The 27,766-nt window shown below is 40.1% G+C and overlaps 2 protein-coding genes across 3 annotated transcripts; one reads left to right on the forward strand and one right to left on the reverse strand.

Annotated features, from left to right (window-relative positions):
* Window positions 1-2,129: 2,129 nt before the first annotated feature.
* mbtps2 (membrane-bound transcription factor peptidase, site 2) lies at window positions 2,130-12,887 on the reverse strand. 2 transcript variants are annotated; one of them, XM_079361841.1, is made up of 12 exons: window positions 12,592-12,887; window positions 11,712-11,860; window positions 11,141-11,232; window positions 10,862-11,000; window positions 9,965-10,068; window positions 9,024-9,151; window positions 6,632-6,750; window positions 6,092-6,272; window positions 5,059-5,165; window positions 4,365-4,566; window positions 3,931-4,006; window positions 2,130-3,099 (listed from the first exon to the last, which is right to left on the reverse strand). In XM_079361841.1, the coding sequence occupies exons 2-12, from the start codon at window positions 11,826-11,828 to the stop codon at window positions 2,877-2,879; spliced, it is 1,488 nt and encodes a 495-aa protein (XP_079217967.1). In that variant the 5' UTR covers window positions 11,829-11,860; window positions 12,592-12,887; the 3' UTR covers window positions 2,130-2,876. The 2 variants fall into 2 exon arrangements, with proteins under 2 accessions (XP_079217967.1, XP_079217966.1); XM_079361840.1 differs by lacking the exon at window positions 11,141-11,232.
* A 3,720-nt stretch (window positions 12,888-16,607) lies between these two features.
* On the forward strand, window positions 16,608-27,471 carry smpx (small muscle protein X-linked). Its single transcript, XM_079361166.1, has 5 exons — window positions 16,608-16,803; window positions 18,742-18,801; window positions 21,463-21,549; window positions 21,867-22,019; window positions 26,228-27,471. Exons 2-4 carry the CDS (start codon window positions 18,766-18,768, stop codon window positions 22,014-22,016), a joined length of 273 nt encoding a protein of 90 aa, XP_079217292.1. The 5' UTR covers window positions 16,608-16,803; window positions 18,742-18,765; the 3' UTR covers window positions 22,017-22,019; window positions 26,228-27,471.
* The last annotated feature ends 295 nt before the right edge of the window (window positions 27,472-27,766 follow it).

Consider the following 27,766-nt stretch of genomic DNA (forward strand, 5'->3'; position numbering starts at 1 on the left):
GGGGAAAAATGAGTTTCTGAGATGGAAAATGAACCTCTGCTCAAGTCGGAACAGCTACTAGGAAACAAAAGAATGAGTTGGTTGCCGAACACCACTTCCCAACACGGATACTTGGACTTTCCGAGGAGCGGGACGCCCAACAGAAACGTGATAGAGCCAATCACAAAATAGAAGGTGGGGCATAATGTCAGGCTTAATTGAAATATATATTGGCAGACAATGGCAGATAAATGCACATTTAACACAGGAACACCGTTTTCCATTTCGTGGGCACTCTAAATTCTCATCTGTCAATATGAAGCAGAGAGTTAAAAACATGGCTCCTTTTCGCCCTCTCTCCTCCACCCGTCATTATCCCTCCCATGTCTGTTTATCCAAACACCCCTCCAGGCTGTCATTTGTACAAGATAATCAACTGAAACACACGTGCAAGGACACATGAGCAATCTTTCATGATAAATTATGGGAGCAAACAGCCTTCGAAATGTTTTATCTGAAGAACACACGCACGCGCACACACACATGCACGCACACACACACACACACGAAGCTAACTTCTGTATGCAACAGTGTCTGATCTTTTTGTGCTCTCTCCTATTGATTCAAAGATTAGGCTCTGAGAAAAGGCAACAATTCTAAAACCTGCTGACAGAGGTGTCTGCATCATCCTGGGTAAATACACCTCTTGGGCTGAGCTGAAGGCCGTTCAGTATTTATATGTCTGTGGGAAACACCCATTTGAAATTACAATGTGTCATCTCTCCCACTCACACAGTCAGGAGAAATAATCACAGCGTGACTCCTCGAAAGCACAAAATCAACACTGGGTCAGGAGATGCTACTAAAAGTGGAGCATGTGTGCTTTTTTTTATTTATTTATTTTTGGTCAGTGCCTGAGGAAGACATTGTGCATATGTGTTGGGGAATAATAAATTAGAAAGGTTGCCGTCTCCCAAGTGGAAAATCACAACTCCTGCATGTGTCTTTCCAAGGCCAAAAAAAATAAAAAAAATAAAAAATAAATAAATAAAAATTTTCCATGAATTGTGGAGTAAGGGATGTTACATTATTTTTGAGGTATGTTTTAAAAAAGAGCTTTGGAAAACCAAAGGAGTATGAATTTCAGGACTTTTGCAATCATGTGAATAGACGAGGATATTAAATAGTTATATTATTACTCTAATAGATATCAGCGTTATGTTCACAGCATAGTAAATGTTAATAAAACTTCCCAAAGCAGTGAACAGAGTATAAATGAGACTTTAGGCAGATATAACATCAATCATTTTAAGTGTTAAGTAATGTAAAATATAGAATCTTTCCCATAAATGTATTTTAACATCACAATAGTATGTTACTAAAAATAATGAAAAAACACAAGTAAATGCACATTATACTAAACAGCTGGCCTGTGGTAACCATGGATACAAAGTAGCACGAGTGCAGTAGTTAATTATGTGAACTAGGACAATTATATACTGTGATTTATTGTTGTGTTTTGCTCTTTATGCTGGTCCTTACTGTCCTGTAAGAACAATAATCACACTTTTAATTAAGATGGTGGATTGAACATGCTGCTGTCAGTATCTTTGGCGCGGCGTCTGCAGGCCGACACCTACGCCAAGTAAAGTCACAACAGTGCCGATAGTCAACACAGCGTCACTCCCTACAATGTGATAGGACAATAGTTTCATCAGTATCTGTTACAGCAGCTTTTGATTTACTCAGAGAAGAGTTACAGTTTTACCTGTATCAAACAGTGTCGGCCCTACAATGTGCTAACAGCTCTGCTAAATATTAAAACTCCTTTATTGGCTTTTTCAGACCCTGATGAAGGCGGAGACGCGTCCGTCTAATTTGTTAATGAAGTTCACCTTCATACTAAAAGTGGTGCTGGAGCTTTTTACTCTTCATTCACCTTGTCAGTTGGTGAAATAATGCCAGTAAAATCCCGCCCTGCTTCTCGATTATTCAGACCCTCATGATCTGCAAAAACCGCACCAAGACAGCTTTCTGCCAAGTTTTCCATTTACACAACTTGTGATGTCGACAAACGGTGCAATAGATAAAAAAAACAGTACCAGTGAGTAAACGGAGCAGATCATTTTATGAACACTTGGACAAGAAGCTCTTAAAAAAAAAAAAAGTGTTGTTTATTCAATCGTTTGACAGAGCAGAAAGTGAGAAGCCAAGGAGAAACAAGCCCCGCGGTTGAGAAAGACACTTGACTTGACAGAATAAAGTTGTAGAAGGGTAAGATAAGAGTCCATTTATTTCATTATGTAATATGTATTTGGTAACATTGAGGCTTTTTTTTTTTTTTTTTAAACTTGAATAATAGGAAGCAGTTTTCATCGACAGTGATACGGAGTTGAGGGTGAAGGTATTGATCAGCCTTCATCGATCGAAACGAAGCCTTCTTTAACTTTCAGATATCTTCAGATTCTTTTTGTCCTCTTTGCAAACACACAGAAGCCAAAGCCGCCACAAAACAGCGCCGCTCCAGAAACGGTTTTCTTTCAAACACCGACACAGTACAGACAATTTTATTGGGAAAGAAAGTGTAGTCTTTGTAAACAGTCACGTAGGATTGGAGTGCATTGTTTCATTTGTGTCTGTGCTTTTGAGCATATGGCTGCGTCAAGGTGGAAGAAGGTTGTTGTTGTTGTTTTCCCTGGTGTTCCAATAAAGCCTTGGAGGCAGAGCCACAGTCTGCCTAACAGTCTCCATAAACTGAGCCATGCTGGGTAATGCAGTCTGTTCCCTGCGTGTTCAAAGTCTAATGGTCAAACACATCCTGAGAGAACAACTCTCCGACCTTGCGGCGTCCTAATCATTTCGTTTTTGTGTCCTCCCAGGGCGGCTCTCTGCTGCGGCTACCGCGCTGTGACCATCCACAGGCCCAGAGCCACGTTGGCCGCCAGCAGGGCGCTGCCCGCCAGCAGCAGGAAGAAACCAATCAGCTCGCGCTTCTGACGGTCTGTTACTATTGTGACCAGCGTGGCCTCCAGCAGGGCGTTCAGCATCCACTGACCATCGAGAGCGAAACACGGCACCGAGTTTACTACGGCTAGTGCGCCGGAGAGGGACACGAGATATCTGAGGGACAGGAGGGTTAAGGGCAACAAACACATTAAAGTTGGACGCGACAACTAAAGCAAATTTACGGACCGTAAAGCCAAAAACATATTTTGGTACAATTTTAGGATCGGACAAACTTTAAAGGCGCGTTTCGGTATGGATCAGCCCACTTCTCGGCTTTAGTCGATGGAAACGCCACAAAATGCGTGCCGAACCGAGACGAACCATGGTATAGCACTTTCTGACTCGTGTCATACAAGAACTGTATCAACACTGCCAAATATTGATTTTAAAAAAAACAAAAAACATTTCACTCTTAACAGACAAATAAAATGAGGGCTTTTTTTCTCTTTAGAATAAGAACTCTGCAGTTTTGAAAATCTTTAAAATGTTCTTTTTTTTTTTTCAAAATGTACGATACTTTTCTTGTAATATAACCTCCACACAAAACAACTGTGGTCACAAAAACCAAAAACAGACAACACTGTGTCTGCAGTTTTAATTCTCGTAGTTCTGAAATGAAGAAAAGGATTGGCTGCCTACCAAAAACGAGAATGCTATTCTGACATCACAGATATATTCCAATATGGCTGCAGGCCGGTCACAGCTGTCATCATTTGTGGCTATTTTGGAAGAAATGGAGCTAAACGTTCTTGATTGCGAGTCAGACGGTGCTCTATCACCAAAGGTCATACATTACATGTCTATCCTTTAAATAAAAAACGTCATTTGTCTAGATTTGGGTTAAGTGACTTTGATGGAGGAGCGGCGTTCACATTTCTAAAGCCCGCCCCTCGTACATCCGTCACCTGATCATGTTCTGCAGGGCTTTAAAACGTGAAAGGATACTTGCAGAAGGTCTCCAAGAAGACGGGCAGGTCGAGGTGGAGGAAACCGAAGCGGGGGATGAAATTGGTAAGACTCACTGAGAAAAGACAAAACACAGGATGTGTTAAAGGTTTTCCAACAGACTGTGTGTGGTCGTCGAGCTCTGAGCCAATCGGCAACGTTCGTAACACACTGAAACCGCAGCAGACGGCAGAGCGGGCCTCTTCCTGCACGGTTAATGTCAGTCACTTAGGACTGGAGAGGCAGCTCCGAATAAACAATAATTACATGAATATTACAGATGCCTCCTTCAAGTGTGGGGAAAAGTGTCTAGTTGTGACTTGTGCGCTGAAATGATAAGTTTTAAATCAAATGTAAACGCATGTTCTCATTCAACGTACCGAGCTTCACTTCGAACACACATTGGACATATTGAAAAGGATCACTTTACGTACCAGAGTACTGGAGGTGCGGCGGATAGCCCACAAACAGCATGTGTGTGTTGGGCGGGTGCGTGACTCGGATGAAGCGAGTCTGGTTCTCCAGAGAGGGCGTGACGCAAATGCTTGCAGCAGCGTGGGAGTGGGCGGCGCAGTCTTCATTCGTACGACAAACGCGGGTCCCCGTCACCATCTTACGCACCGGCATGCAGGCGTACTGCAATCACAAGGTTACAAAGGGGGGGTAAGAAGTGTTATTAAAGAAGGAAAAAAGAAGTTTCTGTGTGACTCCCTGACTGTCCTTCGTATCTTTTTGTACAGTGTTCTTATTCTTATACTTTTATTATTCAGAATGAAGCACTCCCTCACTCACATTGATAAAACATACACTAATATCAAAAGGACATTTAATAGTGGAGCTCTTTTTCCCCTCTTAAATATGTTGTTGAAATAGCTTTTCTTGTGTATTTATGATTCTTGTTTTTGTGACTAAAGCTCATGTATTCAAAAAAGGAACAACACGAGATCAAAAGGAAGTGAATTAAATGAAGGAAGTAAAGGGAAGAATTAAAATATGTTTGACTGTCTGAGAAGGATGGAAACCTGCTCACATGATGACGCAGTCACTAAAAGTCACAGCCTGAGTGTGAGTGTGAGTGTGAGTGTGTGTGTGTGTGTGTGTGTGTGTGTGTGTGTGTGCGTGTGTAACCTCTCTGTCCCTGCTGTTCCTGCCCTCTGGGTTCATGTAAGAGAAACAGAGATCTGTCAGGCTGTTGTTGCTGCAGCAGTCCATCGTTCCATCCAGACGCTTGAAAGCTGGAGAAGAGACAGCGAAAGAGATAAAAGAGTCACAATGAAGAGGGAGAGAGAAGGGGGGGGGGAGAGAGAAGCTTGACTCGGTGAATACAACTCTGAAAACAAAACATGACAAATCAAAGAAAAGAGCTCCATGTCACTAAGGTTTTCTTTTTCTCTCACTGTTTGGTTTGAACGAGTTGATAAGATAAGAAAAGAACGGAGTATCACACACTTGGGACATAACTGAGATTATCCTGCTGTGTCCTGATACGTCATCACCGCCTCAAACTAACTAATTCACCGCCTCAAACTAACTAATCTCACTCAGTAATGCAGTAGAGGGGGGAGGGGGGGGTCAGTAAATGTTGGCTTTAATTCTTCCCTTTGGATAAGATACAAATTCAAACTGCAATGACTAATACTTAAGCACGCTGTGACTTGTTGTTTAGTTGTTTTTAAGACACTCTGGACAAATCAGACAAATCTAAAGCTCAAGTTGGAAAAAAAAAAATCTGCCTTTTCAGAAGTTTTAAGATGAAAATATTTGACAAATTGTCACAAGAAAGACATCCATGAATGCATAGATACATAAAATAAAAACACGGAGTGGCTGCTCATTGAACATTCACCCGCTGATTGTATCCTAATGAAACAGCTTCAGTTTGTTTCGACCATGAGAATAATCAGATACTTCAGATAAGCAACAAGAGCATGACGACCTCTGGCTCTTTGACCTGCTTTGATTTTTGAGTTGACGTCGAAGCAGAAAATCTCAGATCTGCTGCTTCTCTGATTACACTTACACATTCAATTCAATAAAAAGAGCTGCTCTGACACACTCACGCCCTTTTTATTATAAATAAATAAAATAAATAAATAAGAAACTGTCAAGAACAGTATTAATAGACATTAATAGCCTTTTGGTGCCATCTCTGTTCTCTCACCTCGTCCGTGGGCCCAGCTGGGCTGCAGGCCGATGACAGGCACGCAGTATCCTGTCTGCGGGGTGTAAGAGAGGCGTGACAGGCAGCTGCTCCAGTCATCCACTCCCTTAACTGGACAGTCCTCGAGCCCCGTCACGATGTCCCCGACCGACAGACCCCGAGGACCGTCGGCCGCAGAGCCCTGCTCCAAAGGAGGCCGCGGGACGAGACATGAAAGGGTTAATTCTGGATCCCAGAGAGTGAAGTTTCAGGGTTTGAAACCTCTTATTTATTTGTATGTAACTGCATTTATCAAGCCATCGGTGTTAACATTAAACTTCTTTAAAAATGTCATTTCATGTTTACTTTGCCTCGATAAAACATCGATAACTGTGACATTAAAAACATGATTTAGTGGAAAAGGAGACTTCCTGAAGGGCCGAGAAACGACAGCGTGCGTCGAGGATTCTCCCATGTTGTTAACTCAAAGTCAAACAGGAAATGAAAGCTTCCTCAAGCTGTGTTTCAGACGTATCATAACTGGATAGAAGCAACATTCACCTGGACGACCTCGGTGACCAGCGCCCCGGCTCCGGTGTAGTAAACTGGAAACAGGAAAACAGGCAACAGGAAGAGGAAGGCCAACGCTGCCACACACAGGACAAAGTTGTGCCACACTCCTGGAGAGAGGAAACAGAAACATGTGCTTACTTTTCAATGGTCCGTTTGAAGTTGGAGTTTTTAGGGTTCATTTTTAAACCTTAAAGGAGTAATATGTAACTCTGACGCCTTGTGGTTAAAATAGGTACTGCAGTTCAAAAACATTTTGAAAACCTCATATGGGTACATTGGACAAACATGTTAGTTAAACCTGTCGCATCTAACGTGCTACTCAAAACAAAGCAAAGCAGTACAATTATGAAAACGATTTTATATTCCTGCTGTGTTTCAAGGGAAAAGAAGAATAAAATACAGCCTCGAAAAAAACCCGTCCTGATGTCCTCCAGCCCTGTTGTGACAGCAGTGGTTCAGCTCGTCTCCATACCGTGTAGGACGTCGAGGAAAAACAGTAACCACCTCTCCCTAAAAATACGTTTCTATACCATCTGAATTACGCTAAAAGAAACATTCAGTTAACCTCAAGGAACACATCAGAGGAAATTTGTCCCAGCCTCTCCAGGTCAAACCGCACAGTTTATGAGCTTATTTTTCTGAAATGGGTGAAGAAAAACAAAGTAAGGGAAAAAAAATAAGAGTAAGACAGTAGGAAAGATTCTCTGGGGAAAAGAAAGAAACATTGCTCATTTCTTAAAGGAGGAAACACTTCATCAAAGTTGTGAAACATAGACCCAAGGGTGCAAACATTCCTCTTCTCGACTTCTTATCGTTAGCAGACTATAAAAGTTGCATCACCTCTCAACAGGATTAATTAATAAAACATGTTATGTGAAAGAACCCCCTGCGTACAAAGCCGTCTCCTCTGTGGACAGACGGATAAATAAACTCAGCATGCCGTTATGTCACCACTCCCCTGATGGGAACAGCATCTCTCTCTCTCTCTCTCTCTCTCTCTCTCTCTCTCTCGTCACACAGTCTGATTGGACGTCATGGCTCGGTGCCTGCAGCCGCCCAGCCCAGTTATTTACTTGTCAGAGTGAGCTGTGGAAAAGCCTCGAGGAATATGCCATCGAGGTTAGAGATTCAGAGTCTGCAGCGCCCCCTGAAGGCTGCAAACAAAAAAACGAGAGAGTCCCAGTGTGTCATTTGTGTCCCACTGTTGTACACACCGACACAGGAGTGTTTGCGGGGAGTTTGAAGTCTCGGAACAACAAATCATCCTGACTTCCATTTCTTTCTGTTTGCAGAGGATGACGACTGTAATTCAGTCAAACATGCTGACAACGAGCATCAAACATGGACAGTTGGTGCTGCTTTAAAAAAAAAAAAGCTCTTTTTTTTTTCAAGAATAGTTTTTGGTACTTTAATGTTTGTTAAAACGTTCAGTGTATGTACAGAATCTCAAATATTTTATCCAATAATAATGTTATTATAAGAAATAAAACAAATTAGTGTGTTTTTAGCCTTAATTAGCATCTGCATTCAGCACAAGTGAGTACGTTAAGTCTTTGCCTGCTGCACTAGCGAGAAAGGGTTAGCGTTAGCATTTGAAAAAAAACTTATTTAAAAGATGAGAATAAATTAGGACAAATACTTTTAAAGCCATCTGTCGGCTAAAACTTAGCGTTAGCTTGGGATTCCCCGTTAGCCTCGACGTCATCTTTTGTTATCGTTGTGTTGATAGAAACCCTCCTGGTGACAGAATCTACATATTGTAACTTTAAATTAAATAATGACACTAAACAAATGTAAGGCCAAGAATTCAACAGTGAAGACTTTGTATGGATTGTAAAACTGAATTCATCTAATAAACATAATTATGATAAAAATGTAAGCGCTGTGCATTCACAGGACCGGCTTCATACGTTTAAAAACAAAATGGGAAAAGCTTCTAACCATACAGTCCGATAAATATCCATCTTTTTTAAAGAGCTATTCTTCATGCCATGAAATCATTTTCTGATCACAGCTTTTCAAAATTCTTCTTGACCAACCTGCACTGAAAATAATCACTTTAACTGGCCCTGACTGATGTCTCCTACAGGCCACCATAGGAAACATTCATCATCACATTCAAGCGTGAATAACTGCCAGCCCCAGCAATCAGTCTATTAAGGTCTAATTTTCTTAATTGCAGAGTGAAATGATTGGATGTGAAGCAGCTGTCTGCCGTGCAGACATTAACGACCTTACGGTGACCTTCACTGGTGACACAGAAACAAGTTTCTAACCGAATGTTTCAAATCCCTGTGATTACAGCAGGAAAAATAATCAGGATTATCCCCTATGCTATACGGAGTGATGGAAACATCAGTAAAATAATAAAAAGGCTTACCGGCACAGAAGATGCGGAGCTGCTGAGTGGGGGACACAAGGTTGAGGTGTGTGGTGAACAGGTCCACAAACGCACCGGGATACACCACAAACACAAACATGCCGAAGCCGTTGACTCGCACCTGCTCCCTGTTGGGTTGATTTTTAAACATTCAGTTTAGAGCACATTAAAAGCCTTCAAAGTATTTACAGGACCAGTGTACTATGAGTGATACGATCCTTCATGAACACTATTATCTGCTCATACAGATGTTCAGAACTGCGACAAACCAACATGACAACACTACACTTTCTCTTGTTTAAATGGCGATGCACATTATTTTTAGTAATGAGTTTATGACAATATTTGTTGTGACAAATGATTGCTTTTGCTTGACAGAAAGTCAAAGATAAATCTATAGAGTTGCCACAATACCAGATCTTCAAACTATGACACAAAGCTTATCAATACATCAATGACAAATATTTGACTTCAGTCTGTTCTTGATGTTTTGACCCAGTGCAGCCTCACTTCAACTTTTTTCCTAGAGGACATAATTTACCTTTTTCATATTCATGAGAAGCCAAACAGACTTTATGAACATCCACATTTGCCAACATGTTGAACTTTTAACAAATGTATTTCTCTCTTGTAGCTCTGGGTTAAAATATGACTAAAGATCTGTAGGTTTTTTTTTTTTACTTTTTGGTATATAAAAAAATGTGATTGTGTCATTAAAAAACAAACAAACATGTGGTCAGGAAAAATATTGAAGTATTGAACATTTTAAACAGCCTCAACAGAGTTACTGTCCAGCATTGTGGCTAAAATTCTCAAGATCATTAAATATTCTACTGTTACCACATGTGTGACCAAGCATGTGTACATCATTTATTCATCAGTAAACTTCAGTTAAAAACGTGAACATTCATTCCGTGTGTTTTTGTGCGTTTGTCTTTTACCTCAGTGCTGCCACCGCGTGGCCAAGCTCATGTATGACACCGCTGAGCAGCAGGGCGCTGAAGAAGTAGGCCAGCTGACTGGTGGGCAGATTGACACCAGGGATCTAAAGTCACACACACGAGCAGAGAAGAAGAGCTGACAGTGACTGACACAGAAAGTCAACACGGACTCTGACAGTTATTGTGAACGGGGAAACAACTTGTTGCCTTTATTTATCACCTTATTTATAGAGGATGAAAGTGTGGAGCATTCACATCAACATAACATTTATTGACTCCTTCCTTTCCACTCTTCGTCTTTTTCTCTCTTTTTATTAACTGTTCCATGTTCTGCTGAAGCCGAGCGTTTCTGTGTGGTCTGCACTTTCCTCCCGCACTGCATTGTCTGCAGCTCCCAGCTGAATACTGGCTTATAAATGGCCGTCTAATAGCTTCCCATGAATCACATACAGCGATCCACTGGGGATAGTGCTCACATTAATGCACAGTTATTTGACACCTCAATGAATAAAAAGTGAGAACAGGAGGAAATGTGCTGGAAAAAAAAGGGTCCTTCACATAATTGGGGGCATTTTACGCCCCCTCATTTGAATGTTACAAGCTTAGTGTGACCTTTCAAGGACATTAAAAGCTCTAAACTCCACTTAATCTGCACCCCTGTACACTGGAGAGACACTCACAATGCTGTAAAAAAAAAACTCATTTTAATGAATACTTGAGCAGAGGAGCAAAATGTCTGTCTTTGATTTTCACAAGAGCAGCCTCCAACATATTGTCCTGTTAAAAAGTGACCCTGAAACTTACAGATAAACCCTCCTCTGTTGTTAATACAGTCCAGTACGCCTGCTGTCAGTGTAGTAATAAAGCTTTTAAAAGTCCAGTTCGGTGCGTACGTACCACGACCTGCAGCGCCTGCTGACCTCCCATGCGAGGATTGTTTGTGGTCATCTGAGCGAGCGTCTGCTGCAGCGTCTTTATCAGCAGCACCACGGAGCCCACCATGGCAACAATACCGAACACCAGACCACCGCTGAACCTAGGAGAGAGCATCATAATTTAACAATATGGAAAGCTCCGTTTTGGTGTGTGTGTCTCTTTAAGTGCAATGAGCCCCACCCCCGAAGAGTTTTCCCAGTGGCCATCACTCCTTTTCTACTGAGAATTAAAACTGCAGACCTGAGAAAAAGTTTCTCTCTAGCCTGGGGTGGATGAGTCCATGGGTGGAGAGTACAGGGGAGAGGAGGGTATTTTTTCTTCCCAGAATCCCACTGTGACATCACAAGGAGATCAAATTTGAAACAGAGCATTTTTCTCCGCGTTGTAAGACTTGTGCAGGCCACAAAAGGGCTGGATGGATTTATTTCACATTCTGTGGGACAATAGACACTCAGTGACCTGAGTGGGCAAATAGATCTTCAAAAACACTGTAAGAGTAGATTTCTCATAAAATTTCCCCTTTAAAAATGATTTTTAACAATTTAATTATTTTTGATGTAAAGCATAATCTTGCTTCTTGAACCCCTGGATTCCCCGATACTGTCACATTCATAATAATCTCATTTGTTTGGAGTATTGTGTCTGCAGTGATGTCATAAGAAGTGTGATACGAAAGCATCTCGTAGTTTAAGCTGACCAAAGAGAAATCACTCCAAAAGGATGAGGTTAATTTAACAAGTGACGATGTGATGCAGAGACAGTTCAGGTTCAGTGTAAGTGACAAATAAAAAAAAGAAAAGGGCGTCCTCACCAAATGTAGAGGGCTCGAGGGTTGATGCGGGCGCAGTACGCAAACAGCCGGTTGAACATGGTGGTCTGCCATCTCAAATGGAAAGGAGACAACATCAATCCCCGGCTCGCCAACCATGACTCGTAGCTAATCCGATACGTCGATGATGACTGAGCAAAGAAAAAAGACAAAAGATCAAGTTTAACCAATCACAAGTTTAAGAGAAGATTTGAAACTGAAGTTGTTGATGTACACATGAATCAATACAAACGTGCCTTTTTCTCAGGATCCCTTCAATCTGATGTTAAGATTAGCATTCAAAATCTAACCAGAGTCAAACAGTCAACAGTTGAATTTCACTGATGTTTTGGCCCTTGCGGAATCATCATGATGAATTTTTTTAGGATGGGATGATTTTGAAATGGGGTTAAAAATGAAATCTGTGAGGCATCCTTGCATATCTTTTTTCTCCATGTGTGAGCCTTGCTGTCGTTATTTTAATAAAGGAAGCCTTAACAATCCTCTTATCTAAAATGTCTCTCTTTACTTCATCACAAAGCTTTAGATGCTAAAAATGTGCCATGAATAAACTCTCTGTCTTCATAGAGGACACTTAACACAACACAAGCTAAACTATCTGGAAAGATGTTGCAGCATTTATTATTACTAATAATCACTTTACAAATGTGTAGCCTGTGGGTTACTATGACAACCAGATCCATGATAATTCCAGGAAATAGTTCCTGCAGGTGAAAGTAAGTGGGAGAAACTGCCCCCAATTCAAAACAATGCATGTCGTGAGGTTGAAGCTGTTGTAGTGATTTTTCTTCCTTTCTTTCTTTATTCTCCCTGTGTGTCAGCTGTTCTCAGGTACAACCACACATGAACACATTCTTCTCACCTTCAGCAGTGTGTCGGCGAGGTAGACGGCACACCACACTGCCATCACACACACCAGCAGAGGCACAGGGATCATGGTGCGTCAGAGGACTCTCCTCACACACAATAAATCCATCCGCACGGTCTCCATCCGCACGCTCCTCTTTACCACGACCAGCCGGCACTCTTTTCTCAACACTGCATCCAAATGTGCCAAAACAAAGGAGACATGGACCTGTTGGTAAAAAAAGATGCTCCTCTCTACACCGTCAGCATTCTGCAAATAAACTTCCGGGTTGCTTCTTCTTTTTCTTTGGGTTTTAGTGGCAGCTGGCATTCAAGAAGTTGCGGTGCTGCCATCTGCTGGATATAAAATGAACTCCACCACTCGCCTAAATTCCTCCCAACAGACCAGTTCTCAATAGATCAATAGATCAAATAAGCATCTTCATAAGTCCAGCTAGCTCCATTACTAACATCATGTTCTGCCTTTGTGTTCCCTTTTTTATGTCATTTTGTGAAATTCACAATTTATAAATTAAAACAGTTAAATTGAACATGCTACACAGGTGCAACAACATGCATTCATGGAGAAAGTCAGTAGTAGAGCTCAGTCTACTGGCACCTCGTTCAACCAGATCCTTGCATCCGTAGAAAAAAAAGTCTCCCTATGCTGGGAGTCAAAAAGTTGTAATTGGAATAAATGTAAATACATTACATTTATCAAACTCTGCAGATGTGGAAGCATGCATTTGTTTTTATTCCCAGATCAGTTACAACCACAAATGTTGATGTCTAAACTTAAACAACACTAAATGTGACTGCTATTTCAAGAAAGGTTGCATTTACCAGAAGAAAAAAATAGAAAGGGAATTCTTTTAACAGTTTTCACAAAGAGAACCTGAAGGCAGCACTCGATCCTTGTCTGAATGGAGCTCAAAACAATCGATCAGGGTTCGCCCAGCTGCTTTGGCTTTTAGCGGCACTATTAAAAAATGAAAGCGTGGGTCTGGATATAGGGTTTCATACATCAGAAAGGTCAGGAAAGTAAAAGGACACTGATAAATGTGGATGAGCTGATTCAGCTGCAACAACAAAACCAGCTCCCAGTCTGACTCATTGAGCCATAAACGGGACCGAGGAAACATAAAACTGCTTGTGGATGAAGCTTCACGTGTTATTGCCAGTCCAGTAGTGTTGTGACCATTCAGTGTCTCACACTACTTAATCAGTGTATTGTATTCAAGAGACCAATCTTTGGATTAATTTATTATTATGTGTGCTACAAGTATAACTCCATTTACTCATCTCAGTCAGTCAGAAAGACGCTTGTGATGGAAGTGAAATATCTGCGTCTTCTCTCACACAACATGAGCAGCTTGAGCAGACGCCCTCATGTTCATGTGACCCGCCCAACTTCCAGTGTTGTGCCAAGTAAACACTAACAGCTGACTGGCAACAAGCAGAACTAACTATAGTGCAGTGAAAACAATTATTTGATCTCTGATTAAAACAGCAGGAAGACTCGTCTTTCAGCCGACTGCGCTTATAATTTTACTTGCCAGTATGTTTTTATTGACTTCTTAAAATATTTATTCTCCAAATAAAGCTGTTCAAAAACCAAAAGACTAAGATGTAATTTTTTTTTTTTTTTATTCAAAGATGAAAAAAACAACAACATTGAAGACAGCATTTTCATCAACGGGCTTCAAAAGGGAGCTCCAGTAACCAATGGATGACGTCACTGAGACTATGTCCATGTTTTATACACTGTATGGGTTTAGCGTGATCAATTGTTGTTTTTTTGGGGTGATTGTTGAAATATGGAGCTCCACAAGTCTTTTTGGACTGATGCTTTTCTTCAGTTCTCTCTCCCCCAATTCTTCCAGTACCCCCTGAACTCTTTTATTCTGGTGTCATTTTCAAAAGACCATAATGTTCAAACTACAAATAGAAGCATCACTATCATTTTCCCAGATCTCCCGACACAACAATGCATCTGTAGAAAAATATGTTATTTGCCAAGCAGCTCACCGCAGAATGTCAAAAGCATAGAGAAGCTTGGCACTCAGCCCTGGTTTCAAAACAATGAAGACACTCAGTGATGAAGGTGTTTAGCTGTAATAGGCTGGGCTGTCCCTGCCAACAGGTGAGACCAGTGCAGGTCTAATTTGCATAGTATGAACTACATAACAACCTGCAGCTTGAGTTGGTCATTTCACAACCAGGGTTTGAAGAAGATTAGTGTCACAGGGGAGACTCTACAGGATCCCTGTAGTTTGATTAAATGAAGGTGGACAACGCCGCATGAGAGAGAGAGGTTAAATCACACTCCTCAAGAGGTGTCAAATAAACAGATGAGAAAACACAACTTGAGATAGAAACAAAAACACACTTTCAGGCGGATAACTCATTCTGCTTCTCTCCTAATGACTCGGATTCTGCTCAGGGAGGGGTTTCGTGTGTCTCCGAGCCAATCAGGACGTGCGGAAACAGGTCAGGTAGCTGAAGAGGACCTCAGAGAGCGAGCAGGCCGGGCAGAGCAGCCACGCACGTCAGGAGGTAAGAGAGCGCACACACATTCACACACACACACGCACACCTTTAACTCTGGGAGATCACAGCTCCCTTCTGGGCCCGTCGATGTGCATTAGTGTTTAAATGTTGATATACCAGCAAGACCACGCGTGTGTGTGTGTGTGTGTTTAATCGTGTGCTTGTGTGTGCGTGTGTTTGAGTGAGTGTCAGAGCAGAAATAGGGCAGTGCCATTTTAGTCACAAAGATAAGAAGGAGGGTTTTTAGGACTCAAGTGATGAAGATGCATATCAGCAGACATGTACCTGGTACCATGTTTGATGCTTAATGATTGACATTTTATTGAAGGAATTTTGTTTAATTTTCCCTCACTATCAACTCCAACTTTAATTAGCTTCAAACCATTTTAAGAAGATCTAATCACATTAACATAATGTATGTGAATAGAAGCAGGTATTTATGTTGTTTAAACGTCATTCTCAAATCTTCATTTTTTTAATGAAGTTTGGTCATGGGGTTAAATTCTCCCAGAAACATTGCATTGAAACTATCCTAAAAAGGTGTGTCAGATTTAGTACTGTACCACACTTTAGTCCCAGTCTTTGAATATAATTTAAATAGACAGTTTTTTTGAATGATGTATGGTCTATCAGGTAAATAATTTCTGTGAATGGAGATTTTGCTGTAGTTAGAAATCAAAGCAAACTCGGCATGTCATTACAAATATCTGAGAATATTATTTAGGCAGGCAGTATTGTGTTTGGGTATTTCATGCTAAAATGCTTAATTTTCTAAATGATGTTTGTTCTTGCAGCTAATCAATGTCCTTCAATGTTGCATAGAAACATTAAGGAAAGGTTTGAATCAATGACCATGTATGCCAATATTGAATATATTGTTTAAGCAGGTATTCATGTGTTTAGGAGTTTAATGCTTAAATACTGTTTTGGATTTTGGTCGAAAAAAGGTAAAAAGAAAACCCCTCAGTGGAACCAAAAGCAAAAAGACAAATCAAGGACCGGCCTTCTCATTATAAATCCACTGTATGCACATTACTTATGCAGACCGCTATGTTTTTGAGTATTTCCTTCAAAAATGCTTGTTTTTCTGAATGGAGTTTTGTCTTGGATGTAAAAGTTAACTTTTAATTTGATTTTAGACATATGCTCAAACCAAACATGCATACATGGCACTGTATACCTTTTTGCATATCGTAAGATCAGCTTTATGTTTCCTGTACAAATGGTTCACTTTTTGAAAGAGGTTTGGTTAAGTCACTTCAAGCACTGGAACATTTGACTTTTTCCCAGTTGAAAACCCTTAAAAGGTGGTTAAATCTCAGCGATTAAGCCGCACGGTGCCGATGTTTGACAATGTTTTGGTTCATCACTCTGTGTGTCCATGTGTGTCTAAGAGTGTATGAGTGTGTGGACAGAAAGCAGGTCCCCTCTGAGTATCCATCTTCTATTTATAGTGAGAACAAATCCCAGATATGAGAGGAATCCTTCTACCACTTACGAGGCAGTGAGAGTGAGAGAGAAAGAGAGAGGGTAGAGGGAAGAAGAAACGAGAAGGGAAAAGAAAGAGATGAAGAGTACAGAGGAAACTAGAGTGTGAAAGATGGATAGAAAGTGACCCAGCAACAGAAGTCTGAGAGTTTACAGCCAAGCATTTGTGTCCCTATTTGTGTCCCGATAGGTAAGTTGGCTTTTGCTTATATTTATTTGAATAAATGTTCCAATTTGAATGGCAGTTACCTACACTAATTACCTATAGGCCATTACTTTAGTTGCCATTTCATTCAGCATCTTTGTAGTTTGTCAAAGGAAAAAATCTTGAACTGTCGCATATATTTAATTAGACTGTCTCAAAATAACTTTTCCTCACTGCCTGCATGTGGCCCAGGCTTATTAGTTTCTACTAAAATGTGACTATTTAGAGTTATAGTTCAACATTTCGATAGAACTGGAACAGTTTATTTGCTTTCTTTTGGGAGTTAATAAGAACATTGGCTCAACTCTCTTATCTGTAGCCTAAACACAGAGCTAAAGTCAGATTAGCACGGCTTCCTGCCTGATATATCCAACACATAGACTAAGTGAATCCACAAGAAATAGGATATAGTTGTGTAAATTATGTTTAGAGATGTTGATTAATTAGATTAGTTAACCTTTTGGATAGAGACATAATAGCTGTTTCCCATGCTGAAAGTGTTTATGCTAAGCTAAGCTAATGGCCTGCTGGCAAAGCCTTCCCATTTAGCATAAATCTCCAAAACAAAGAAAGTGATTTGTGGTTATTAGTTTTGCAGGTACTATTTATGTTGCGGGAGAAAAAGTAAAAGGTACAATGAATATCCAGGAATTCACAACATCTAGACAAATAGCCATCATGACATTTCAGTCTGAACCAAACACGTCAACCTCATCAACAAATGATCAAAAAAGTCTTTTTGACTCATCCATTAGGACCATGTTTATCTAACCTAAATGTCATAATAGATTGAATTTTTCAACAGAATTTTAGCATCTGAGTTATGGACTGACAAACAATAAGATCGCCATCCACCAAGCTAACTAACGATACTAACATGGCTTAATTGCAGCTTTAAAAATGAAATCTCACCAGTTTTAACTGCATTAACAAAGAAAAGAAATCATGTTTAAAGAGTTTCAATGTTTGAATAATGTAAAGTATTGGGAATAATTGGACCTTAGGTTATGTGTGTGTGAAAGAGTGTGCTCATACAATTTGTGTAAAAGTGAAAGGGCTTGTCAGGCTTTGCAGTGGCATCAGCGGGGCAGCTGCTATGGCTAACATAATCCCCCTGTGTAAGCGTGTGTGTGTGTGTGTGTGTGTGTGTGTGTGTGTGTGTGTGTGTGTGTGTCTTTGGTTATATATTTAAAGATGTCCATGCTTTTGCTCTCATGTCAAGGACTGCAAAGCTCTCACTGTATTTTGTGTCACAAACAGCACCCTAGAAACGGTATCTAAGCGCTGCCATTGAACAGCAGCAGTCAGAGGGCCTGCGGTCGCCTCTTTCTCTTTGGTCCTCTGCTCTGAGCCACTCATAGATAAGATAAATAGGCCATGGAAACTTCTACGATTAGAAACCACTTGGGTCAGCGTCAATCCATTAAACAGCAAGGAGGGAGCTAGTAGAGATTTCATAGATGGAATTTAGACCACTTTCTAAGAGCTAATTCTGCAGAATTCGCTCTGCAATTTATGAATGTTTCTAGATTAGGAGAGTTTGCGACTTTCATCGGACACATTTGGAGCTTGTCACAGCTGCTTTTGCTCAGTGGAGGAAAGTGAAATGACTTTATATTTACAGTACTTACTTATCCTGCCGTACTTCATAAGACATCATTCAAGGTTTCTCTCTGACACACACACTTGTTGAAATTGAGTCACTGACTTTTATTTGATATTTCCTGCTGTCTCTCTGTCTCCCTCTCATGAATGATTCAGAGAGCAGTTCCTGTACCTGGTTCACTCTATAAGAGTCGCTAAGCAACTGAAATGCTATCCCAGGCCTTGAAAACCACCGAAACAGAGTCCCAGTGCCCCCAACACTCACACATCCACACACAAATACACACAGCTGATGCCTGTGGTCTCTGCTTCCTCCAGGTCAGTGGACTTACCGGGGGGATAATGTCCAAACCTTCGTCCAACGTTAAGGCCCTGCAGGTAAGACTCTTTGTTTGTGTGCACAAGAAGGTGTGAATGTGTGTCCTGCTCTGAACTTTCATTTTATTTTACAACCTTAAAACCATGTTGTATGAGTTTTATGGCTGCTGTGTGCTTTATTTCTACCTGACAACATGTGTTGCAAGAATAGAATTGCATTGGAGCAATTGAACTTTGTCGTGTTCGAATAAAGTCTCCAGAAGGCGTGCTTGCTCACACATTAAAGTATTTATTGATAAAGGCAAATACAGAGTTCAGACTGTGCATATACTGTACCAAGGCTTTGTTAGTGCAGAGTTGTAGCAAGGCGAAGAATGAGGTGTTGTCTGTATCCAACCCAGGCCAGCGTCACAGCATTTCATGAAATCATCACGAAATAAAAATCTAAGGAATGAGGGCATAGCTTTTCTTTTTTTTTTTTTTAATGTGGGTGAAGTTACCACAAGCTCTTAATGTAACACTGCATGCTGATGGGATAAAATGTTTAACTCCCAGAAGCAAGGGAAATAAAGTTAGCCCTCAGAGCTTTTTGGTAGGGAAACTCCCCGGCCCAAATGAGTGCAAAAGTAAATTATTTATGCAAATTTCTACAAAACCGCTTTAACGTAATAAATACTGAGTAGAAGTTGTGAAAGTGTTTGAATAATAGTTACATCTCAATACTTTACACATTCGATACTCACCCATACCATCCTGTTTGCAATGGTTCAGTTGAAAGAAACAACTTGTACTTTTATCAAAACAAAAAAAAATAACAATGCTGATTTGGAAAATTTGTGTCAGTAAATTGAAATCAATAGATACATTTTGTGACTATTTCACGTTTTGCTGTTCGACTGCTGGTTGTTTTATCTCTTTGTTTCTGTTGTAATGGCTTTGTGCGTGCATGTTAGAGAGGCTTTCTTCTCATCGTCCGTCTCTCTTCTCATTGTGCTCATTGTCATGTCTAACCATGGGGTAGGCATCAGGACATTAGTTTTCACACCGGAACAGAACAAATATGAGGTTTCTCATTTATTCCTCATCTCAGCAATACTTAAACATCTTTATAAGTTCAACAGAAACAAGAACAGCAGCGCAACATTGACATTAAATTAGAATATTTTTTATCAAAACATCTTCAAAGCTTCATGTCAGCAGGCTAGTTATACCCTTTCTTTATAGGTTTGATCATTTAAAAAAAAAAAAAGTAGTAAGTTTACACTTTTTAAATTTCTTTATACTTGAATTGAATTGTTGTAAGTTCCTGCTAAACTCCACATGTGGGAGTTTAACAGTCAGATGCAGATCAAGCTTTAGCCAGTCAGAAGTAAATAAAAAATGTTGAAATGATACCTTTTACAATGTCAGTATTTTCTCTTGTTCGTGGTATGCATTTTATTTGCTGTTAAGAGCAGATTCTGAGAAAACGTTGTTTGAGTGCTCTTCAAACAACAAAAAGTGTTTAACCTAAAAAAAAAAAAAACACTATAAAAAATGCTTTCCTCATCACAAACAATTACAATCAAACTAATATTTGTCATAACGATGGTAAACAGGTAGAAAGAAAAAACTTAACTAAATTTTTACCCATTGTTGTGGGCTTTTTTTTTTTTTTTTTTTTTTTAAGAAATTGATTATTTTTTTTAAACTTGTTTCCACTCTGGCCTTAGAGGCACATGACTGTTGTTGATCCACTTTATTTGAACCGAAGAAAACACATGTCCTAAGTGTTACATTTTATGGACAAACACTTAGTTTGGCTAAAGATTTGGGTTTGGGTTTGAATATCAAAAATGACTGAAGCCACTCTGCGACTGTCAGTGAAAGAGCATGTGTGAAAGTGTTTTGCAACTCTAGGGTTACAATTTCATTAGACAAGCCTCTAGGCTAAGCAAACGATATCTTGGTTGCAGCTCCACTTTACAGACAGATAAGAGAGAGCTAACTGCATGGACACTATTAAACATACATCCAAAAGGTAAAACTAGGAAGTTTTGCTTGATTGTATCCCTTTGATTGTTAGGCCTGTTAAGTGTGTTAAAAAATGATTGCTAACAGCACATAAAGCATAACACAGTAAACAACCCCAGCTAAAGCAACATTACAGTTATACAAATCTTTAACAAACATGCTGTAAATGAGGAGATTCTTCTGGAACTTTCTCTCAATTCCTAAAACCCTTAATCTCTGGAGAAAAAAAAATAGTACCAGCCTCCTCTGTGACACGCAGCACACTCCCTCTCTGTACAGCTGTACAATATGAGCATATGTACAATACATTACAGGTACAGTACATTGCAAACACGACGCACACGTGACAGGGCGTCGGGGCAGGTAGCAGTAGAACATTGCGTTAGCAGGCAGATCTCCGAGCTCTGTGTGTTTAAATGTGTGCGTCCAAATTTTCATAAAGACACATCGTACTTTCAGGGACGTGATGATTACCAGGAAGTTGTGGTCATAACCAAAACAAGGGGTTTTGAGGAAAGAGTGCACACATGCACACACACACAGACACACACACACACCTACACACACACACACACACACACACACACACACACACACACACACACACACACACACACACACACACACACACACACACACCGAGACAGGAAACTCAAATTTGTTTCATGTGTTGAAAATATCTCATTGGCTGTCCTTGCCACCCATCAGGCTAATTTGAACATCCCGATGGGAGGTCTGCGTCCAGGGGCTGGACATCCTGTGAAGAGAAGAGAGGAGACAGTAGACACAGAAGAGGTGAGAAAACACACACCCAGAATCAGTACACACTCGTACACAAGAAAGAAGAAGCAGATATATATCAGCCGGTATACGTAGATCTACAATGAATGAGAAATAATGTTTTGTGTGCAACTTGTAATACTGATATTGTACTTCTTTATAATACACATACGCATACTTTGGCTCTATACATAATTGGACCACCATATCTTAGGTTTGCCTTGACCAAAATAAAGCACAATAGGTACTGCCATGTTAAAATGCTTTGGTGGTAAAGACTTGTGATGAATTGCTCCTGGTCTTTATTTTGAGTCTTTGTAATTGTTTCTCAGGCTCAGTCTCCAGAGCAGCCCTGCGCTGCAGCAGAGACATCAGAGGAGAAGAAGTCGTTACCCGGAGCGGTGAAACTGCCCGGGCCCGCTGTTAACCTTTCAGAGCTGCAGAACGTCAAGAGCGAACTACGATGGGTCACCAAGGAATAACATGTAGGTGTAGACATTCATATTTAAACCCCTGAAAACACTACAGCCCAACTGCTTCTGTCTTAACACATACTTTAATAAAACATCTAAAAATCAACAAGTTTTGAAGCTCTAAATACTTATTTTTCTTCTTCTGACACCTTTAAAACGTGTTCTAAACATCCTTGGTCAAAAAACTTGGCTTGCAAATGTCGTAAAAGTTAAGGTAAAAAAGCTAGCTGATGGGATGTAAAAGTTTTCATTTGTTTTTTACTACAGTCACTACACTGTAGGGGCAAAACACAAGCTGTAAAATGTCACTATAGTGACTACAGTAACATTTTATAGCTTGTGTTTTAAAGAACCACTTTCACAATATAACCAATAATACAATTAGGCACTTTACATCCAGAGCTATAAAGTCACAACCTCAATCCAACATTCATCTATGTCATAGTACTATAATAGTTATATATGAGCTGTAAGTACTATAGGTACCCCATAAACCCCAGTCACATAGTGGTATTAGTCTTTTATCAATGCTGCAGTTTGAACATCTTCTAAAATAAAGATAACTTCTTTATTTATGTCATTATAAAGGCAAATTAGCTTTTTCCCCTATCCCCTTTAATAACTTGGATGTAATATGTGCCATATATATATATTTTTTTTATTCAAGGTCTTCCGGAAAAAAAGAAAAAAAAATGCAAATGAGAAACAAACCAGAGGAAGGACACACAGAGGAGTCACTGGGTCTGTGTGGCAGATGCAAATCATGTCACTGAGTCTGAAAACAGTAAATAAGTATTTAACTCCACGAAAAAGAAGCCTGCACAGCGTGGAGATAAGACAAGCTCAGAAGAACCAATGGTGAACTTATAAGAAAGAGTGCAAAACTATAATAGATATAATAGTGAAGTCAGAGAAATGTACTTAAAGGCTAGACTTTTTTTTTTTTTAAAAGGTTTATTTTTTGGCCTTTTTCGCCTTTATTGATAGGACAGTGGACAGAGTCGGAAACAGGGAGAGAGTGGGGAGAGACATGCGGGAAAGTGGCCACAGGCCGGACGCGAACCCGGGCCGCCCGCGCGAGGAGCAAAGCCTCGCAACATGGTGTGCGCGCACTGCCGCTGCGCTATCGGCGCCACCAAAGGCTAGACTTTTTGATCCAGTAGGTGTCACCCTTGAACACCAGCATGAAACCTAAACTTGCATTGCTGAGTTAGCGGGTTAATGGTAGCGCTTTATGGTTAGCTTGTAGCTTCACATTGCATGTACAATTACATGAAATTACCATGATCTATAACACTTGGTTAACGTTCAAATAATCAGTGAGTACAGCATGTTATTCTTCTTTTCTCTAGTACCTCACTCAAACCCCTTTTATATGTAAGAGATGAGCCGACCGTCCATGCAAACACGATGTAAATACGACTCAAGCAACAGCACAGAGTCGCAGTGTCAAGTGCGCCACACTCATTGTAGACATGTCATGACTCACAGAGATATTTTCATAGATATACTCAATATCTGCACTTTAAAATTGAAAGCCTGTAAATGATTGAACATAAAACCAACCTATGCAAAGAAAGGTTTTGTATGTGTTAAATTGTTTCAAACCACAGTCAGGGTGTACACTTGATTCTGATTGGTTGAGGAGTATAAATTGTTTTTGTCTGACAATATGCCATCACTATTGACACCTACCGAGAAAGTCCATCAAAAGGATCAGTTTACCATTCTGAATTCATGCACTCGCTACATGGTGTCATTTTGTTTTGAAAATGAGTAACCGTAGCAACAGGCTGCTGTTATAAGCTCGTTTACAATTTATTGCAACCCTTCACCTTCTGCATTGTCCTCCAAATCCTGATCATGGATAACTATTTTGGCGCTGTCTCTTCCATATAAAACACAGTATGTCATTAGATTATTACTAATGCTTTAGTCTGTCTGCAGCAAATTTAATGCTAAGTAGGAAAATTGGTTCATTTTTAACTTACTTTAGTTGTAACGTTAATTAATTCCCCCACTTCTTTTCATCTAATCTGACTCCTCTTGGCCTGCAGTCAAGCTAAAACCCTGTTCTACAATACTAAATAATCTATGCACGTAGGAGTGCATTAAAACATTTTCAAAGTGCAGTGCAGTGGATTGCTGCCATGCAAAACTAAGTTGCATTGGATATGAAATTCCAATAAAGTATCTATCTAGTAGATATTAAACATATCATTTTGTTTTTGACACAATGCGACAAGAACTGAGGTCCTGGTTTGCCTTACTTAGACTCCACATAATTAGTTGCAGTGGTCAAAGCTCACCACAGGGGGTCAGTGTGTGCCGTGCAGTCTTTGTTTGGGTCGAGCGCAGTGTGTGTTGTTGCCTCTGTGTGTGGGCTGGAGAGGTTGAGTCAGGCTCTATATTTAAACTTAATAGAACAAGAGTGTGTGTTTCAGAAAACGTGTGCGAGCACTGAGGGGCAGTCTGTGCTGTGACTTTCTCAGCAGGACACAGAAACCACAATACATCCAAACACTGGGGCTGCTCCGCCCTGCCCCATCCATGTGGGCGTTCTGTGTAGGAGATAAATTAGAGAGAGGGAGAGAGAAGCAGGAGCGAGCGCAAGTTTGAGATATAAACACGTTTCTCATTTTCTGCTATTTCTGAGTGGATTTTAGGGTGTGTGTTTACACTGTGAAAAAGACAAAAATACAACAACAACAAAGGCTGCGACTTCAGCATGATTTCTATTCTATTCTCGTGCAATGCACAAGTAATGCACAAAGAAACTGGAGGAGCTATTTACAGCTGGAGTAAAATACATAAAGAAATGTTCTCTGAAGGATGATAAAGTACAAAGTACAAAGTTCATTAATAAAACTTTATTCTTTACTTAAACTTTGACCATGTGTTGTATGTTACTAATAATGATAGTATGTGGACATCCAGATATTACTCAAATGTACCCAAAAGTACATAACAGGGAAAGCTTCTATGAAGAACTTCTGTTTGTGTCGATTGTGGCGCCCCCCTGTGGATAAACTGTACCTCTTCTCTACATGCTGATTTTCTACTTGCGAAATCATCATTTTGCTGATAATCTTGTTTTCTTTGTCTGCTCATAAAGAAGTGAAAAGTGGACTCTTTTCATGTGGAAAAGAGTCTGTTTTAAAAGCAGTAAATAACTCCTCACAGGATCTTTAGTATGAAACAGTAGCCTCTACCCTCCCAGTTAATACCAGACATTTGGACCTGGCTGCAGGGATTTGCTGAGTCAGCAAAGAATTACCGATGCTGGATGCAGTGTCTTCCTCACAGTCAGGAATCTGAAGGTGTTTGGAAGAAGTGGCTTAAAACACTCTTTTTTTTGCAGTTTCTTTTATTCAAAACAAACTGCAAACACGTTTTCTTAATTACCTTAATATGTGCAATGAGGTCAAAGTGAAATAAAAAAAAGTTATCTTCACATTGTAGCTATAAGGTATTCGATCAGCTCTAAGCTTCACTTAGGGCCTTCGTTAAGAGTCCCTAACTCTTTCTTACTTTCCTTATGAGTCCCTGACTCTCTCTTGCGGGTCCAAGTCCATGACCAATTCTGTCTAATTGTAAGAATAGTTGTTTCTTACCCTTTTAATAAATTGTATCTGTTAGAATGGTTGTTTCTTATGCTTTTGATAATTTGAGACCCTGACTATTTATCGTCCAGGTAAGTATTGGTTTGTGTGCATGTAAAGCACTTTGGTCATCAGAAGTTGTTGTAAATGTGCTATATAAGCTTGATTTGACTTGGCTTTTGCTTGGATTCCCAAGATTTATATCTTTCCCACGTCTTAGTTTAGCACAGGACTGATCACTGTTAAGACATCCCTTGTTGATGTTGAGCTCTCTAGCTCCATCCACTGACGTTAACCTACAATCCTGAAGACGTATGCTGTGTCTGAGAAGTGTTTGTAAGACTCAAACTCAGAGTTGTTGAGATGGAATGAAATTGAAAAATGTGCCAGACAGTGAGGGAGATCAGAGAGGAACAGGAATGAAAAAGGTCAAGAGAGATAAGTGGAGAGAGAAAGTCGAGGATCTATCTCATATTTCTCCACATTGAATACAGTGACCCGGCCCTCTGTGTCATCTTGGCTTTCCTGCTGTCCCCAGAGAGGTCGGCAGCTCTACGACCGCTGATAGCAGAAAATGAAAATCTCTCACAGTGACTTTATCTGTATTTTGTCCTCCAGGATCCCGAGCCCGGCAGAGACGCAGGCAGATAATCCTCATAGACACAGACTCGCCCACTGCCATTGAAGTCTACCAATCAGTCTTATCGCGACTTGTTTGGAAAAGAACGATAGCTCTCTGGGAAGCCAACATCCAAACACCAAGAAGCTCTTCTGCAATCATATCAAAAAAATATGAATTATATTTATCTGTTTTTTTCCACTAGTCAGAATTTGTAATAAACATGGAAGTACTGTCTAATGAAAGAGAGTATTTCTGGCTTGTTTTTACTGCAGATAACACTCCTACTTTAAGAACTTTAAGAAGTAAGTGAGTTGTGTTTAATAATGTTGAATTCAGCATTTTTCTTTGCTTTTCTTGTTTAAGAGGTCATTTTGAAGCCTGGGAACGTTTGTTTGCAATTGACAATAATTTAAGACAACCATTCTGTAAAAACTCCAACAGTGGATTTGTATGGACGCTTTCAATGACATCATGTAGTTATGAATGTAGACTGCTTTACATTTGGGAGGGACGGGGGTATTCTTGTGTTTTTGTTGTTTCATTGATATGAATGAACCCACAAACTGTTATCTCCAGTAAAATATTGCAATAAAACAAAATGTAAAAACAAAAAAACACACATCCAAACTTTGTATTTCAATCAACAACACTTAAATATTATCATTATGATCTGTGCTCTTTTTATTGACTGCGATCCTTTGGAAGTACTTTGAGTAAAACAAGCATTTAACCATTTTCACCATGCTAGCAGAGAGAGGCATTGCCATGTTAATTGGTACGCCAGTTCGGTGGAGTCCGAAATATCTATTATATAAATATCTATACATTTAGTTACCTTGTCATTGACTTCAACAATAAGACAAAATGGTTCACATATCAAGTGAATATCAACATCCACCCACAGGTTTGGGAGTTGAACTTAAAGTTTAAATTAGGGTGAAATAGTGTCACTTCCTGTCTTTTAACTTTGCCTCTATATCATCTTGTTGCTGGAGGTGACTTCTACAGTAGATCAGAGAAGAAAGAGTTTGAATGAGAGGGCAAGTGGAGATGGCAAGGTTTTCGGGAGACAGTCGTGGTTAAAAGAGGTTGTTTTGTTGAGACTACCTTTTGTTCGCTGTGGGTGTCTGGACAGTAAACTGATGGCGACATAATGCATGAGATCATTTAATAAAAGTGAACCCTTTAACTTTGACAAAAGGCAAATTAAAACTCCATGTTTACTGTGATGGAAAATGTAGCTTTGAGAGTCTCTGTCTGTTTTCACATTACTGCAACATTCTTGTTTTATGTGCATATTCACCGGGTGTTACAGGGATTAAGGTGGGAGTCGGGGGTGTTATTGTTCATAGAGATACATTGTTCCACACTTAAACCTCTAAACCCGACAGTTACATAAAAGAATGGGTCACACACACCCCAGCCAAGATACCCCCCATATCTCTCCGCAACATTAAACCACATTTCCATCATCACGTCACATGTCCTCTCGAACAGACAAACACACACACACACACACACACACACACACAGAG

Source organism: Symphodus melops (assembly GCF_947650265.1).
Source record: "Symphodus melops genome assembly, chromosome: 14".
NCBI lineage: Eukaryota > Metazoa > Chordata > Actinopteri > Labriformes > Labridae > Symphodus > Symphodus melops.

Excerpts from the sequence above, each read along its gene's own strand:
- mbtps2 (XM_079361840.1), bottom strand. The coding sequence starts at position 12,666 with ATGATCCCTGTGCCTCTGCTGGTGTGTGTGATGGCAGTGTGGTGTGCC. Across the intron at positions 11,001-11,711 it reads CCTCGAGCCCTCTACATTTG|GTTCAGCGGTGGTCTGGTGT; the intron begins GTGAGGACGCCC and ends GCTCTCTCCTAG. Across the intron at positions 3,100-3,930 it reads TTCTTGGAGACCTTCTGCAA|ATATCTCGTGTCCCTCTCCG; the intron begins GTATCCTTTCAC and ends CCTGTCCCTCAG.
- smpx (XM_079361166.1), top strand. The coding sequence starts at position 18,766 with ATGTCCAAACCTTCGTCCAACGTTAAGGCCCTGCAG. Across the intron at positions 18,802-21,462 it reads CCAACGTTAAGGCCCTGCAG|GCTAATTTGAACATCCCGAT; the intron begins GTAAGACTCTTT and ends GCCACCCATCAG. Across the intron at positions 21,550-21,866 it reads AGACAGTAGACACAGAAGAG|GCTCAGTCTCCAGAGCAGCC; the intron begins GTGAGAAAACAC and ends ATTGTTTCTCAG.